This window comes from Mastacembelus armatus, chromosome 4, assembly GCF_900324485.2.
Source record: "Mastacembelus armatus chromosome 4, fMasArm1.2, whole genome shotgun sequence".
Lineage (NCBI taxonomy): Eukaryota > Metazoa > Chordata > Actinopteri > Synbranchiformes > Mastacembelidae > Mastacembelus > Mastacembelus armatus.
The window spans coordinates 6,134,416-6,152,166 of record NC_046636.1 but is presented as its reverse complement, the minus strand read 5'-3'; the positions used below and the strand labels follow the sequence as shown (position 1 = coordinate 6,152,166).

The window sequence follows — 17,751 nt, the reverse complement described above, 5'->3', positions numbered from 1 at the left end:
TATATATAAATGGATTCCTGGAGACCATAAATAACAAAATGCATCTTTTGTACTTTCATTAAGATCATTTTGCTTAGATTTATTTTCTGGGTCACTAAACAGCTACTGTAACGTACCAGTGGTCGGCCCAGCAGCTCAGAGCGGGCCCGTGAAGCCGAGTCCTTCTTCATGTATTCAACAAACCCATATCCTTTGGAGTGGCCTGTAAGCTCACTGTAGACCAGGAAAGAACGCTCGATGTTTCCATAAGAGCGCACCAGCTCCTCAAACTGCTGGGCAGTGAAGGTGTGGGGCAGGTTGGTGAGGCAGAGCAGGGAGTCGGTGGGCTGCAAGGTGACGTTGATCAAGCGTCCCCGGACAGTGCTGTGATGGAGGGAGCGGATGGCATCCTGAGCCTGGTCCCCGTTCAGCAAAGTCACAAAGGCTGGAGGAGGGGACATTATGGGGACAGAGACAAGGGGAAAAGACAAGGACAAGAACAGACAAAGAAAGAGATGCACAGACATAAATGGACGGGGATGTGTGAAAGACACAAACATACATTTAAAGCAGACATTCAAAAACAGGCAGAAAGCAGCTCATGGAAAACACAGAGTCAAAGAGAGAGACACACAGTCAAAGAACATGCACACAACAACTCACAGGAAAAGAAAAGAGAGCAAATGACAGGCCAAATGTGGAAAAGCGACAAAAAGCATTAAGGAATAAAAGAGAAAATTTGAGCATGGCCAACCAAAAGACAGACGGACAGACAGTCATAAAAACAGACCCACAGATACACAGAGAGAAAGACAACACATTAGCTAGAAAGCCAATAGGGAGCCACTGTGTAGGGGGAATCCACTGTGACACACATACATACATACCTTATCTCATTTAAACACAGCAACATGACATATGTCAGAAGCCAATAATGTTGATTAATGTTATAGCACAATGGCATTTATAAATGATTAAACATAACTGGTTTCTTTTTTAAGCCTGTGATATTAATTAATGTCCTCTTTGGGCAAACTCTGCTCCTTATTATCATAACACATCGCTACTAACAAAAAAACCCGTTAAAAGCCTGGATATGTGTGTTCACAAGTGGAGTGTTTTAAAAAGTTTACACTTGTATGGTAAAATTTAAAAACTAGAGGTAAAAGTGGACAGCCAAAATGAAACCATTGCAAAACTGGACAGAGAAAACTGGAATGGAGGATGTAGGTACACTGAGGATGGTTATCCATTGAGTCCTTTGTAACATCACGAGAATGGCCCATGTGGCACCTCTCCAAACTTATGTTAGTTCTGAGTAAAGCCCAGTGTTTTAGCTGCCACAGCAGACCTGCTCAGAGTCCACAGTATGAAGGTGAAACAGCATTGTGCAGATCTCACTTCTGACTATTGTCAACACTGGTAACAAATTAAAATATCCACAGTGACTTCTGGCACCCTAAGTTTCCAAAGAATTTAGTTGAATTGTTAACATGAAACCATGCCCCACATGTGAAATCACAGAAGGGCTGTCGCTAAGTGCAGGGAAAACAAATATAAATAATGATATTTGATAGAGAAACAACTTCTGCACTGTAACCATGGTGATACATTTTCTCTTAAAACACCTTTGTTCACTGTTTCACTGATTTGCATCACATAGTACACACAGGAAATAAGTAAGTGAAGTTACTGATTAATAATACAATACAATAGCACAAGATTCACCAGTCACTAACAACTTTCCATGCTGAAAACACTGACGTAACGCAGTACAATTCAAGCTGGTCAAAACAAATAAATATGTTGTGTGTGATTGTCCAGATTCCAGTAAAGACGGACGCAATTTACCCTATAAACATTTGACCCATAGGGATTAATGACTGTGGCCCAGTACATGTCTTGTCAATATAGGGACACACCTTATGTCAGCCAGCTCCATCAGAATATAACCCACTGTAATTTATAAGAGCTCCACCCTCACCCACTCCTATCCTGACCAAAAAGAAGCACAGACATTCTGTTCAAATTACAGTCCAGCCAATACGTTAGACAGGAATCCAAAGCATATAAAGCTATCTAAAAAATTCTTACCATAATGACGACAAGCTGCTGATATTTGTTTTGTTTTTTTTAATATCAGTGAGGATAGACTAAATAATAGAAATAGCTGTATTTATAATGCAACACAGTTCAAAAAAAGCACAAACTACAACCTCCAAGATGATCATACAGATTAATCTCTAACATTGACCGAACATTATCACATCATATGGCAGGACTGTTGTATTATAGTGCATTAGCTTGAGCTGTTTCTAAATACTGTACTGATATGACATTCCAATATGACTGTTTTCAAGAACTATGTACAGATATCAGATAAAAGGCAGAGGCAGGCAGGAATTTTGTAGCATCCTTTTAAAGAATCCTATTAAATGTTCCCATAATGGTGTTCCATGATGAGCTGAAAGTGAAAACCAGTACCGTACATGATAAGCAGAGTATCACTTATAACTCTTCTCTTCCATTATCAATGACAAGAGACAAATCCAGCAGACATGTTAAAATTCAGCACTGTGCAGAAATAAAACCAAACAGATTTCAGGCTCAAATACAGAGAGTAGCAGTCTGTATTTAAATGGCCTTACTCAAGCAGATATCAAAGAGTCAATGGACTAATTGGAAACCTGGATAATATCTAAAACAAGGAGATACAGGTTATTGAACAATTTACAATATTAATAGTGAATACACAACTAGCATAGGGCTATATGCCAAAAACTGCCATTGCTGGTATGTGTTAAGGACACTACAGACCCCCTGTGTAGCTGGCACCATTTGATGCCTTCATCAGTGTAAAACACAAAACAGTTATGCATATTTATTTGCTTCTATACTCAAAGTGGGAACATTTGAGCACTTTGAGCTATTCCAGAATAAGCTCTAAACAACAGGTCATTTACAGCCTACACTCCATAATCTGCATTAATGTGTTTGTGTTGAAGCCTGCTGTGTGTCCGAGTGCCCATGCTCTGTTGTCACAACGACCCTCAGGAACAGCAGAGAGAGAGAAAAAGCTAAAATAAAAATAAGTGCTGATTCATACAATCTACCTAATGTTCTGGGCTTTAAATCATCACACACACACACCTTGACTACAATGTAGCGCCAATAAAAGAACCTCACACAATGTCAAATGTAATTCCAAACAAACAACAAATGTCAGCTCCCACAGGGAATGGAAAGTTTAACACTAAAGTTGGACCAGGCTCACACAGTACTGAGTGATTGTTTGTTAAATTACTCAAATTAAACCACTGGCAGCTGGTGTCTCTGCCACTCATCAGATGGAGACCCGCAGCCAAAAACAGCCAAATCGAGGACTAAGTTTTAATCCAAAAAATGGTGCTTTAATCAAACCAAACTATAATTACTCAAAACTGATTACATCCCTGTGGCTGACATTTTAAGACAGCAAGTTCAGCTCTCCATTTAAAGGAGTAATTTGATACCTTTTGAGCATCATTAAACATGAAACTTACAAAAAAATCATACATTCTCTTCCTCCATTTACCCTAGCCTAGGCAAAAATGTACCATTTTACCAAATATCAGAAACTTTTCTAACCACTCAATCTGAGTAACTACTATTACTGCATGTGTACAGTATATTCCAAACAATCCTCCTTTCTCCTGTTGAAATCAGCAATAACTGGGACATCTACTCCATAGGCCTTTCTGAATTTCCACAAAGAACATCAAGTTTTAATGCAAGGTCAGATCAGGCTCCATTCCTAGAAAATCCATCTCTACCTCCCTATGTCATCATCTATCAGCTGCCCTGTATTTGTGTCTCCAGTGCTTCTATATTTCTATTGATCTCCATGGGTTGTCTTTTTGTGCCTTTTACTCCCACCTTATTCCACACTGAGTGCTGGATTTCTATTGGTTGCATGCCTGTCTCATTTCCTCTATCCCCATTTCTGTGTGCCTCTGTCTGTCTTCAGATACTGCATCAACCCAAATCAATTACCTCAAACACATACACACAGACTCTGTAATGGATCTCTTACACTAAGCTGAGAGCCTAATCTAGTTTTAACCCACTAAGTATGCTACATAACATTAGGCATTACGAGGAGATGGAGAGAATATGGTTTGGGTTTTATATTAAAGCGCTCTCGCTCTTTCTATTGCCTCTAATGACACAGTGCAGCCCGACAAGCGGGGGCTGACGTCAAATTCTGTTCAATACTTTCTCTAGCAGTGAAAGGGAGAACTCCAGGACTTTTAAATAGCTTACAAAATAATGTTATAATTCACAGCCTGGCAAGCATTGAATGGGCTACCAAGTGAACTTTGTCACAAAAAAAAAAAAAAGAACGACAAAACACTAAAAAAAAAAAAAAAAAAAAAAAAAAAAATCCACAAAAGGACCAACGTCTTAATTATGGGTCTCTGCTTCTGAACATGTCAATTATTCCCCATCTTCCTATGAAAAGTGTGTAGGGGAACAGGAAAAGAAAAGAAATCTTCCGTTGAGATCACCTCGAAGGCTGCAATTCCACTGCCACATTCCCTGTTGAAGGAGCTAATTAAAAACTGGGGAGTTACAAACAACGCAGCGAACCACTGAAACTCAAGGGTCTGGTCCTCGTGCTGTGTGCAAGGTGGCCCTGCTGCTTCATCTCAGCCCTAAAGGCAAGATGAAAGTCTCAGGTTGAGAAGGGGGACTCACGGAAATAAACAGCTTACTGGGCCCTGAGAGAAAAAATGCTCTGGTTCATTTCATGTTTGTCGTCTTAAGATGGCTTTCATGAAGACTTTAAAAGTGCCTAGTAACCCTCTGAAGTACAGACTGGTGAATGGAAAAAGTATATGTAATTTTTATTGTAGGCATGGAGGGATGGCTCTAGGGAGGGCAAAATTTGGTACAAACTGAAAACTCTCAAACTGACTGACATAAAACTTTGTATGGACATTTATTGTTTCCATACAATTAATTCTACTCTATTTATTGATCCCTTACTTTTCCTCTTGTACTACCATGAACCTTTGTTAATTTTGAGTTAACTCGATTGGCTTTAAAGTTTGTACACATGGTTCTGTAAAATATCCACAGTACTGTAATCTTTCACGTAGTGCAAACATCCAATCAAAACATTGATTACATTGTTTTATGCAAAAATGAATAACATTACCATTAATATTAGCCATTTGAAAATGGCAGCACATCAAATATCCATGTGATTTTGGAATTATGGTGATCACTAGTTTCCAACATCTAAATAGTGTTAACATCAACATACAGTGGGTACGGAAAGTATTCAGACCCCTTTAAATTTTTCACTCTTTGTGTCATTGCAGCCATTTGCCAAAATCCAAAAAGTTCATTTTATTTCTCATTGAACTACTGAAATATCACATGGTCATAAGTATTCAGACCCTGTGCTCAGTATTGAGTAGAAGCACCCTTTGGAGCTAGTACAGCCATGAGTCTTCTTGGGAATGATGCAATACGTTTTTCACACCTGGATTTGGGGATCCTCTGCCATTCTTCCTTGCAGATCTTCTCCAGTTCTGTCAGGTTGGATGGTGAACGTTGGTGGACAGCCATTTTCAGGTCTCTCCAGAGATGCTCAACTGGGTTTAGGTCAGGGCTCTGGCTGGGCCAGTCAAGAACGGTCACAGAGTTGTTCCGAAGCCACTCCTTTGTTATTTTAGCTGTGTGCTTAGGGTCATTGTCCTGTTGAAAGGTGAACCTTCGGCCCAGTCTGAGGTCCTGAGCACTCTGGAAGAGGTTTTCTTCCAGGATATCTCTGTACTTGGCCGGATTCATCTTTCCTTCAGTTGCAACCAGTTGTCCTGTCCCTGCAGCTGAAAAACACCCCCACAACATGATGCTCCCACCACCATGTTTCACTGTAGGGATTGTATTGGGCAGGTGATGAGCAGTGCCTGGTTTTCTCCACACATACCTCTTAGAATTAACGCCAAAAAGTTCAATCTTGGTCTCATCAGACCAAAGAATCTTATTTCTCATGGTCTGGGAGTCCTTCATGTGTTTTTTGGCAAACTCTATGCAGGCTTTCATGTGTCTTGCACTGAGGAGAGGCTTCCGTCGGGCCACTCTGCCATAAAGCCCCGACAGGTGGAGGGCTGCAGTGATAGTTGACTTTGTGGAACTTTCTCCCATCTCCCTACTGCATCTCTGGAGCTCAGCCACAGTGATCTTTGGGTCCTTCTTTACCTCTCTCACCAAGGCTCTTCTCCCACGATTGTTCAGTTTGGCTGGACGGCCAGGTCTAGGAAGAGTTCTGGTCGTCCCAAACTTTTTCCATTTGAGGATTATGGAGGCCACTGTGCTCTTAGGAACCTTGAGTGCTGCAGAAATTCTTTTGTAACCTTGGCCAGATCTGTGCCTTGCCACAATTCTGTCTCTGAGCTCCTTGGGCAGTTCCTTCGACCTCATGATTCTCATTTGCTCTGACATGCACTGTGAGCTGTAAGGTCTTACATAGACAGGTGTGTGCCTTTCCTAATCAAGTCCAATCAGTTTAATTAAACACAGCTGGACTCCAATGAAGGAGCAGAACCATCTCAAGGAGGATCAGAAGAAATGGACAGCATGTGAGTTAAATATGAGTGTCACTGCAAAGGGTGTGAATACTTATGACCATGTGATATTTCAGTTTTTCTTTTTTAATAAATTTGCAAAAATTTCTACATTTCTGTTTTTTTCTGGCAAGATGGGGTGCTGAGTGTACATTAATGAGAAATAAAATGAACTTTTTGGATTTTGGCAAATGGCTGCAATGACACAAAGAGTGAAAAATTTAAAGGGGTCTGAATACTTTCCGTACCCACTGTATAAGTGATGAGAGTTTACATTTACAATATTAAGGAGGTTGCTGAAAATCCAGCAGATATGGACGCCTTGCATCTGCACAAAAAAGATCAATTTATATATATGTACAGTACCGTGCAAAAGGTTTTAGGCTGTTTGGATGTTTTAGATTCTTATCATACAACACCATCAGGTGTCTGATTGATCCTAGATTCATAGTGCATCCTACTGTGCAGGACAACAAGCCCATAAAGTGCCCATTACAGTTCATAAACTATTTTCCGGGGCAAGAAAAACCAGGAGTCCTACAACAGAAGGTCTGACCCCCACAGAGCCCTGATCTGAGCAGTGTGGAGTCAGTCTGGGATGCAATAAAGAGAGAGAAACACTGTGACAGCCAAAATCTACAGAAGCAGCAACTGCAGCAGCTTATCCAAGGTGCTGCAGAGTACCAGGAAAAACTGTGTGCAGGTCAAACCGAAGGTTTGATCTAGGTTTGGTTCCCTTTACTGCTCTTTGTATGGAGTTAACTGATAAATGAAAAACTGTCATTTATGTTAAGCATTACCTGTGTGTTTTTAGTGCCTGAAATATTTGCAACACACACAGTACATGTAAAAAACATACAACATATATATTACAGCTGCTTTAGAGATACACGGTGGATAAGAGAAACCAGGGAGCTGAGGATGGTGTTTAGAAATTACATCATTATTGCAATTTAAACCCAAACTAACAGGCCAGGAAGGATGAGCTCTCTCTGGATCTATTGCTCTGTCTATTCATCAATATCTCCATCTCTCTCACATGCACACAGGGAGAGAGCAGAGAGAGAGCATGGAGAGCACTAAGTCTCCACTGAATCATCCTCACAATGAAGCCGCCAAAGGACCTTCTTGCCTCCGAAGTGCAAAGTGTATAAATCCTCACATCACAGCACACTATCTTTGAGATGATCAGTTTTGATCTGAAAGGCCATCCAAACATTTGCATTCTCTGAAACACAAACAATGCAAGATAAAAAATAGGATAAGAATGGAAAAATTGTATCAAAAACACCATTGAGTATTCCTACAAATGTAACACACAAACACCTTCTGAAACAGCTGTAACAGAGCCTTTAATGTGCCTGTTTGTTCTGTAGAACCAATAAAACCTGATCATCCATTGCACCTCTATGACCTTACTCGTTTCTGCTACAGTATCTACATGCATAAACACTTCAGATGTATCCTCTTCTCCACCCTCTCTCTAGTGCTCCTCTCATCCTCTGAGCCCCTTGTTTTCTACACATCAGTCCGCCCACACACTCTACTCCATCACCACCATCTTCTCTTGATTTCTTTCCTTGTCTCTCTCAGTTTCCATCCATCAATCCCCCAAAAGTCCTCCAGCCAGCAGTTATTTCCATGACCGTCCCCAAGGGGACATCAGGACTTCAATACTTACAGGTTCAATAGATTTGATTTGTAATAAAACTATTATTTTTTCAACTACTATTTTAAAACAAAGTGTTCTTCAACAGTGAAGGTTCCTACGTATTTGACAATGGACCATTTATTCACTTATAAAAATCTGAATCGTTTCCAAATCAGATAATGTGTGACATGTTGACTTGTTGCCACAACTTGTAACTTTAGTTTTGTGGCTCTATCTGTCCTCACAGTCACTCATTTTTTTCCACTATCAATTTCCAGCTTGTATTTGTTTTCAGACACACTTACTGAAAATTACTCATCCTCTTATCATACTGCATATTGATCATTTTTATTTTTCACTGCCCAGCACTTAAAAATAACGTTAGAAAGTATTCTAGCTGCCAAAAACAAGCTCACTTTCAAATAACGCTTTCAATATTTAGGGGCAGTAAGGAACACTTGGATATCAAGCATAATAGTGTTTTTTGGTTATTATCAATTGTAGTAGTACAGTAGTATTCAATATTGATAGTAAAGTATAATGAGGTTGTTGGGTGCATAGATGGACAGAGAGATGGAGAAATGGAGATATGGATGGGTGAGATACATGAGAGGCACCGCTGAGTATTTCTAACATTCGGCATCTCTTCAACAAGGCGCCCACTCAACCCACCCACAGCTACATTGTTCACTCAGCTACTCTGTCCCTCTTTGAAACATTTCACTCTAAAAATGGATGCATCACTAAACGTATCCACAACATTAGGTTTTGTGTGCTTAAATGGAATTTTATAGTTTGCAAATTTGCATTCCTACTGAAAACATAGCTATAAAGAAAGTAAACAGTAGTGTCTACTTATCTTACTGATTCAAATCTGAATCAAATTAAACAGTAATGAAAAGCAAGTACAACTAAGTAGAAAAAGTTTGTCAGCAACTGGAAATATTTTAGTACAAGAAACAACACGGGTAGTGCATTTAAATTATGCATATAATCCCTCTCCTGCCGGCAACTGAAACATCAATTCTTCATCTATTGATCCATTCAGCAGATTACTCCATCTCTCTCATTTTTATTTTTAGCATATCCTCCCACTGTTTCCATTTTTAGTAGTTAGATAATAACAGATTGTAAGTCTGTCCTAAACTTCATCTTCTATCCATCAATTTGTTTCCTCCACACTCTACCACCTCCTACTCCCTCAGCGTTTCTCCCATCACCCTCATTCTTCTCTTCTTCCTTCTTTCTTGCTGTACTTATTCAGCTCTGCCTTCTCCCTCTTCCCTCTCAGTCTTGAATGAAACCAAATACCACACATGAACTGATAATACCAAATACCTTATTTCATAAAACTGGCAACCAGAGAATTACAAATGTGTTACTGCACAAGGAACCAAAACACCACCACCTGACAGAATTAGGTGATTGTTCAATTAGCAGAACTAAAAAACAAACGTTCTGTAGTTTAAGAAACATGAATGAGAGAATAAGCCAAGTATTGTCTTTTTTTTGTAATTGATTATTTAAAAATGTAATAAGAATAATTAGTTGCAGCACTTATTGATTCAACATAATCAACAAATAAATAGTGAAAGCCTCCTTGTGCACCATTGAAAATCTCTCAAACATGAATAATCTTTGCTAATGATAAAATGATAGTATATTCATCCTCATTCAAATAAAACACATTTTAAAAAGTATGTAATCAAAAGCAACAGGTAGAATGCGCACGCACGCACGCACGCACGCACGCACGCACACACCAAAATGTTTAAAACCATATGCTGTCAATACTTCAGGGACACATATCACGTATGCTTCCTCTTTCGATGCACTCTGAAGACTCAAGACCAGCTGTGCTTGTGTGTATTTCTGTAGTCAGCTGGTGATCATAAGCTCTTATCTGCTGTGTGCATTTGTGTGACCCTTAAACACAGAAAGGAAGGTCAGGGCCTGATAACACTGACTTTACATATCAGGACTGAGAGGATGTGTTATGTGTGTGAGATTTCACGTGCACATGTGTATTTGCATGTACACTCTTCACTCATACACAGCCTTCAACCAAAAGAGTGAAACCATACACTGACTGTATGTGATCGGCACTGCAGTTTCACAAAGATAAAAAGATTCCACAATTATTTTTTATCAATTCATCCATCCATCCATCATCTATCCCCACTTATTTCTATTTACAGGGACCTGCTGGAGCCTATCCCTACTCTCTTCTGATGTATATGTCTGTATCTCTCCATCTAGAATGACTGAATGAAAAACAATTTGATATAAAACATGAATGAAAGTTATATATATGCCCTTATAGATACACAATAAAGGAACCTTGATGCAGCGATTTGTGTATGTATGGTTTCACATTTGAAATTACAAAATTGGGTCCATTACTGACAACTGGTTTAGAATAAGCAAAGGCATTCAACAATAATTTTAGTGTGAACCAGTAAAGAAAAGAACAATAAATTGTCATCTTCTCTCTCGGCATCAAACAGCCGTTGTTGACTTTTTTTTTTTTTTATGAATCTAGTTAATTTTTAAAGCTGAGGTGTGGGCATGCAGGTTCTTATCACTTCATTACCCAAAATGCACTTGTTCTAATGAAAGTCTGAGAAATGGTAGAGCCCTGGTGATACACACTAAATGAAAGCACACACCCATATGACATATTCACATGTTCAGTCAGCCTGAGAGCAAGAGGTCCGGCAATGGGGTCTGTGTTGTATTAACAACGGTAACAGCAGCATCACAATTGTGTGGCCTATGCTGATTTACATTTAGTGATTCACAAGAAGACAGATGGATAGATGATGACAAGGGGGAGAAAGAAATGGGAAGGAACAGCACAAGGGAGGGAAGGGAAGCAGTGCAGAGATGGAGAAAGGCTCAGAGAGAAAGAGAAGAAGGAAGAGGAGTGACAAGCTGCTGCCCAGGGAAGCAATTAGATGGACTTTGCTTCTGTCACTTAAGACAGGAAGATGGAGAACATAATGTGAAAAACGAAAAAGAGAAGTATTGAGACTTATAATGGCTCTGTGAGCTAGTGCTGTGCAGTCTTGTGAGAACAACACCAAACACACACACAGAGACACAGGCTTTGCTCTACTAAAGAGCCAAATCCTCAACTCCAATTACCAACATGCTAATCTGAATAATTGCTCTTAATGTGCACTAAAGCTCAAGTCATTGTACAAATGCTCAGAACTCTTTAGCATACTGGTCACATAAAATCGTTTTGTTCTGTGAAGTGAGAATATAGTTTTTAGAACTTAAAATTTCAATGCCTGAAATTCAGGCATCTGTTAAAAAAAAAAAAAAAAGGAAAAAAAAAGAACGAAGTCTATGAATAGAGGCACTTAGGTTGAATTTTATTCCAGGATAACAGGAAAATACTTTTCATATCCTTTCTGCAGCTCCAAATATTAAGAGAAACATTGCTTGTTATGATTTTGAGAGTATTGGTTAGATTTCACTGATTCACATACTTCCTAAAGTCTAATTCCTCTCATAGTACAGCAAGAAGAAACCTGTTTAGGCCCTGGAGACAAATGGCACACACTTATTTCTTCAGCAAACCCTTCAACATATTTAGACACAATTACAAATCATTTTTGCGGATCACATTTTGTTGTTCCACTAATGTCCTTTTAGCCACAAACTGTTGACAGTATTAATGTACATGTGTTATAAGACATGTATAACCACCAATGTTAAAGTGCACTGAGCCTAAAATTTCCACAATGAAGTCATTCCAAAGAATTCAGCAGGAAATCAGCAGACACTGGCACCACAATTAATAACCTGATGAATCACATATATTTGGAACTGGCTCCAATACATTACCATTGTGCTGCATATAATGAGTTTGTTTCTCAGCAGAAACCCCAGGCAGTGAACCAAAGCCATTATTTTGACCGTCAACTTCCATGTTTTACTTGTAAAGTAAATGAACCCTTCCAGACATCACAAACAACTAACAGCACAACTAATGAACTTTCTATGCAGCAGCATCGTTAGCAAAACAGAACAGAAAAACACAATAAACCACAAAAACAAAAACACAAGAAGGCAGAAAAAAAAAAAGGACAACGATTTTAATGGCTGTTTTCAATGTGCCATTTAAATAATTTATATGACGGATGGTGTTACTTTCTGAGAGTGTAGGACATGTCACTGAGTTCACATTTGTCCCTTGGCTTGTGTGTTTTTGTAGTTTATCCACACTGTCACACACACAAAGGGACGGGGCGACAGGCCAATAAGCGTTTTGCCAACCTGTGTTGTCTTCATTACTGGACAGTGAATCGACGAACACAAAGGCCTCTGTTGAAAAGTAGGGATTCCCAGGATAACCCTGAGTATTGTATTCCTGGATCCCTCATTCCGCTGCCAAGTTAGTGCACATAACTCTGAACTGGTGGTGACGCGCTGTAGCGCCTGGCTCACTGTGGCTGGTTGGTGGGCTGATTGTTTTGATAAATGTTCTGATGGCTGCAGATTCCTAACAGGATGGCAGGCAGATTCTTATGCCTGTCTGTGTGTACATATGTAAACGTGTTAGTCTGTGTGCCTGTCGAGCTGCTGGCCTGCCACTGTGACTACCTGATTGTGGTTTCAGGTCAGAAATGGATTGAGGCCACCATCCAAAACAAACCTCAAATATCTTCTATATCAAATATTTCTTTTTAAGAAGTAAAATTCCTGCTCAGCATTTTAAAGGGTTTTGAGATCAACATTTTAGTGAGGCCACTAAAATGATTGGCAGTAGATATGGATCACATAAGATAGAAGCTCAAAATGAGAATTAAATAATTAAACTCATTAGGCTCCGTATTTACATATGAATTTCATTTGGCTTGATGATAAAGACCAAGGGAGAAATGCATTAAGATTAAATATGCACATTGTCAGGCAAATTTAATAAACACACACAGCACCATTTATCAGAGCCCTCTGGCAACAGGTGAATTGAAACATTTTGGACATGAAACCTAAAATTTAAATTAAACATCATCAGAGCTGGAATCTGAATAAGCCACATTTGTAGCCAAATCGTAATCTGCTCCAATAATGAGATTTTATCCAGTGCTGGTAATGCCACAAGGTAGCAATGTGATCATGGACACTGACATTGATGGATGCTTAAGTTTGTGAAAATGGGCCGTGTGCAGGGTAACAAGCTGCTGCTCAAGTGCCTGTAATTTGCCAATGGTAAGAGAAGACCACATGGAAAGAAAAAAGTATGGAAAGGAGAAAATGAGAGGCTGGAGGTAGTAAAGCACAGTGAGAGGATTACATATTTTTAGGAGTCTGTCTTGGCAAAGATGTGTTCAGTTTATATAAAAAAAAAAAAAAAAAAAAAAAAAGGAGGAGGAAGGACAAAGAAGGAAGCAACAGAGGCAGCAGATAGTCTGCTTATATGTTTTATATGTGAGTGTTGGGAGGGTGGGCATTCAAGGGAAAAACCATCATTAACCAAAGAGCTGAGGTAACAGCCCGAAGCAAAGCCACAGATGGAGACACTGAGATACATGCACATAGTGGGACGCGCTTAAACACAATGGTTAACACAGATATATGCACTGGAAGACATACTACAGACACATGAATGTAAACACTACCATCAGTATGACCTAATAAGTCCAACAGTGGAGGCTGGCTCAGTGAACTCATACTGTCATGAGGTGCAGACGCATGCCAAAACTGAGCAGTACATTTCAATTAGAGCAGAGGATGAGAATGGGCCAAAGGAGGTTCCACTGACTACTTACAGTACCATGCTAACAATGTCAAAAACACCTCAGAGGATTATAAGACAGAAGACAAAAAAAGATCATGATAATATCTGTTATTACAGACCAAAAAAAAAAAAAAAAAAGCAGTTGCATTCAGTGTAATTAACATTTAAGAGGCTTCACAAACCTTTCAGAAAACTTCAATCTTCTGACACTTTACTGTGTTTACATCTAACTTTAAATGGATATGACTGCCAAACAGTCTACACCCATAATGATACTTGATTTTTAGTAACCATTTCACAGCCTAAGTACAAAAAAAAAAAAAAACCCATGGGCTTCAAAGTACAACATCACTGCAACAATAGTGAACATACTGTACTGTAACAAAATTGATTCCATACTGGCTTTTTCAGTTCTGGCCTGTGTTGTGTCTAATGTAACACAGCTCCATATGGTAAAGAATTACCTGAACAAATAACTAACAAAAGCTACTAAACATAAGCTGAAACGCAGCTGTAGTAATGGTGAAGAAGTACAGAAAGAGCCATACTATCAATAACAGAAGGCACAGCTGCCATGCTTGAAAAATGACGCCATGTACAATTAGCCATTACACAAGTATGCACTGAAAAACAGAGGGGTGGTACTGGAACAAGGATCATCTGTGAAAACTGGTGTTTCAGTTACTGGTTAGACAATGAAAAGGATATAGCACAAAACCACAAGACTGGACTTTGACAAAAGAGCATGAACACTGGGCCATGATGCCACTTGTACCAATAAGAAGAGGTGTAACAATAAAAAGAGGCGTAACAATAGGAGCCCCAAGCCTCTCAGCTGTATAATGGAGTTCCAAAACTCAAATTAGGCAAAGACAAAGATTTTCACCCTCCCAAGTGACGATGCAATCAAACTAAATTGTGCATGGTTGACTGTGTTTCTGTCTGCATATGTCAAACACTCAGCTTAGGGAATATGGCTGCATTTCACACCAATTATAAAAATGTCCACACACAAAGTACATAGCTGTCCTCTGTTCCCCAGAGGAGTGATGCCATTTTTGATCTCTACCTCAGCAGCGGAGCCTGACCCATGCAGTTTTCTTAAATACCAGAATTGATGTGTGGAGATAATGAAAAATGACTGGACTATGGACAACCTGGTGAACAAATGTCCATGTTGCAGTGTCTGTCTTTTAAATGTGGCTTTTAACCTGTGTGTGGAGGCACATCTACTCTACTTCAAGTTTCTTTGACAGAGCTATTTTATTTTAGCTCATTGTGTAGCACTGATGCTTTGATGAAAGTATGGTTTTGTTTAGAAATAACTGAGTATTTTTGAAAAATCTATACTGCCACTACAAAACATTTTTTCTTTGTTGACAATAGCTTTCTGTGAAAATGCAAAATAAATAAATAAATAAATAATTTACAAAGGAAGCTCTAGCATGATTAATATTTCATTGTGTGTTCATTACAGAGCTCTGGGGCTGAAAATGAAAACTGAAAGATGTATAATAGCAATATAAAACCAATTTCATGTTTTAGGTTATTTGACTGATAACAGCTGTGTTCTGCATCAAAATGACAAAAAAAAAAAACAACCAATTTTGTCTCTGAAAATTGTGATCTGAATGTGTAACAGGGCTCAATACTTTCTGTATTAAAAATCACATTTTATGAGAGGTGTGAATTCTAAGAAGTGTTCAGTTCAGTTCAAATATGATGAAAGATCATCAACCAGCAGGCAGCATGATTAGTAGGCAAGTAATTATATTTCATAAAAAATGAAACATTTTTTCAGGGAGATGTGAGTGAACCCATGAACTGGTTGATAACCTCCATTGTTAGAGCTGAACCCATTACATCAAAGCTAGCTACTTTCCCTAAAAGACAGATGAACAGATTACATGGCTGGGCTAAAGCTGCTTCATGAATAAGTCTCTGCTGAGAGTTCAGAAAACAAAATGAGCTGGGATTTATTACAGTGGGTACGGAAAGTATTCAGACCCCTTTAAATTTTTCACTCTTTGTGTCATTGCAGCCATTTGCCAAAATCCAAAAAGTTCATTTTATTTCTCATTAATGTACACTCAGCACCCCATCTTGACAGAAAAAAAACAGAAATGTAGAAATTTTTGCAAATTTATTAAAAAAGAAAAACTGAAATATCACATGGTCATAAGTATTCACACCCTTTGCAGTGACACTCATATTTAACTCACATGCTGTCCATTTCTTCTGATCCTCCTTGAGATGGTTCTGCTCCTTCATTGGAGTCCAGCTGTGTTTAATTAAACTGATTGGACTTGATTAGGAAAGGCACACACCTGTCTATATAAGACCTTACAGCTCACAGTGCATGTCAGAGCAAATGAGAATCATGAGGTCGAAGGAACTGCCCAAGGAGCTTAGAGACAGAATTGTGGCAAGGCACAGATCTGTCCAAGGTTACAAAAGAATTTCTGCAGCACTCAAGGTTCCTAAGAGCACAGTGGCCTCCATAATCCTCAAATGGAAAACGTTTGGGACGGCCAGAACTCTTCCTAGACCTGGCCGTCCAGCCAAACTGAGCAATCGTGGGAGAAGAGCCTTGGTGAGAGAGGTAAAGAAGAACCCAAAGATCACTGTGGCTGAGCTCCAGAGATGCAGTAGGGAGATGGGAGAAAGTTCCACAAAGTCAACTATCACTGCAGCCCTCCACCAGTCGGGGCTTTATGGCAGAGTGTGCCGACGGAAGCCTCTCCTCAGTGCAAGATACATGAAAGCCTGCATAGAGTTTGCCAAAAAAACACATGAAGGACTCCCAGACTATGAGAAATAAGATTCTCTGGTCTGATGAGACCAAGATTGAACTTTTTGGTGTTAATTCTAAGGGGTATGTGTGGAGAAAACCAGGCACTGCTCATCACCTGCCCAATACAATCCCTACAGTGAAACATGGTGGTGGGAGCATCATGTTGTGGGGGTGTTTTTCAGCTGCAGGGACAGGACGACTGGTTGCAATTGAAGGAAAGATGAATGTAGCCAAGTACAGAGATATCCTGGAAGAAAACCTCTTCCAGAGTGCTCAGGACCTCAGACTGGGCCGAAGGTTCACCTTTCAACAGGACAATGACCCTAAGCACACAGCTAAAATAACAAAGGAGTGGCTTCGGAACAACTCTGTGACCGTTCTTGACTGGCCCAGCCAGAGCCCTGACCTAAACCCAATTGAGCATCTCTGGAGAGACCTGAAAATGGCTGTCCACCAACGTTCACCATCCAACCTGACAGAACTGGAGAAGATCTGCAAGGAAGAATGGCAGAGGATCCCCAAATCCAGGTGTGAAAAACGTATTGCATCATTCCCAAGAAGACTCATGGCTGTACTAGCTCCAAAGGGTGCTTCTACTCAATACTGAGCACAGGGTCTGAATACTTATGACCATGTGATATTTCAGTTTTTCTTTTTTAATAAATTTGCAAAAATTTCTACATTTCTGTTTTTTTCTGTCAAGATGGGGTGCTGAGTGTACATTAATGAGAAATAAAATGAACTTTTTGGATTTTGGCAAATGGCTGCAATGACACAAAGAGTGAAAAATTTAAAGGGGTCTGAATACTTTCCGTACCCACTGTATGTCCTCTCTGTCCATCCTTGTCTCACTTTCACCACCTATTGATACAGTAAGCCAAAGTCTCACCTGCATGGGCCTGAAACTGAAAATTTGACTTGGCCCAGTTCATTTACAACTGAGTTTGCCCCAGGAATACTG

At 39.5% G+C, this 17,751-nt stretch overlaps 1 protein-coding gene across 2 annotated transcripts in view; it reads right to left on the bottom strand.

Moving 5' to 3' along the window:
* raver2 (ribonucleoprotein, PTB-binding 2) overlaps nt 1-17,751 on the bottom strand; it is a 60,931-nt gene that overhangs the window by 27,630 nt on the left and 15,550 nt on the right. For both annotated transcript variants that reach the window (XM_026323464.1, XM_026323465.1), the window contains exon 3: nt 117-424. In XM_026323464.1, coding sequence (XP_026179249.1) covers nt 117-424 — 308 coding nt within the window. The remainder of the gene's footprint in view (nt 1-116; nt 425-17,751) is intronic.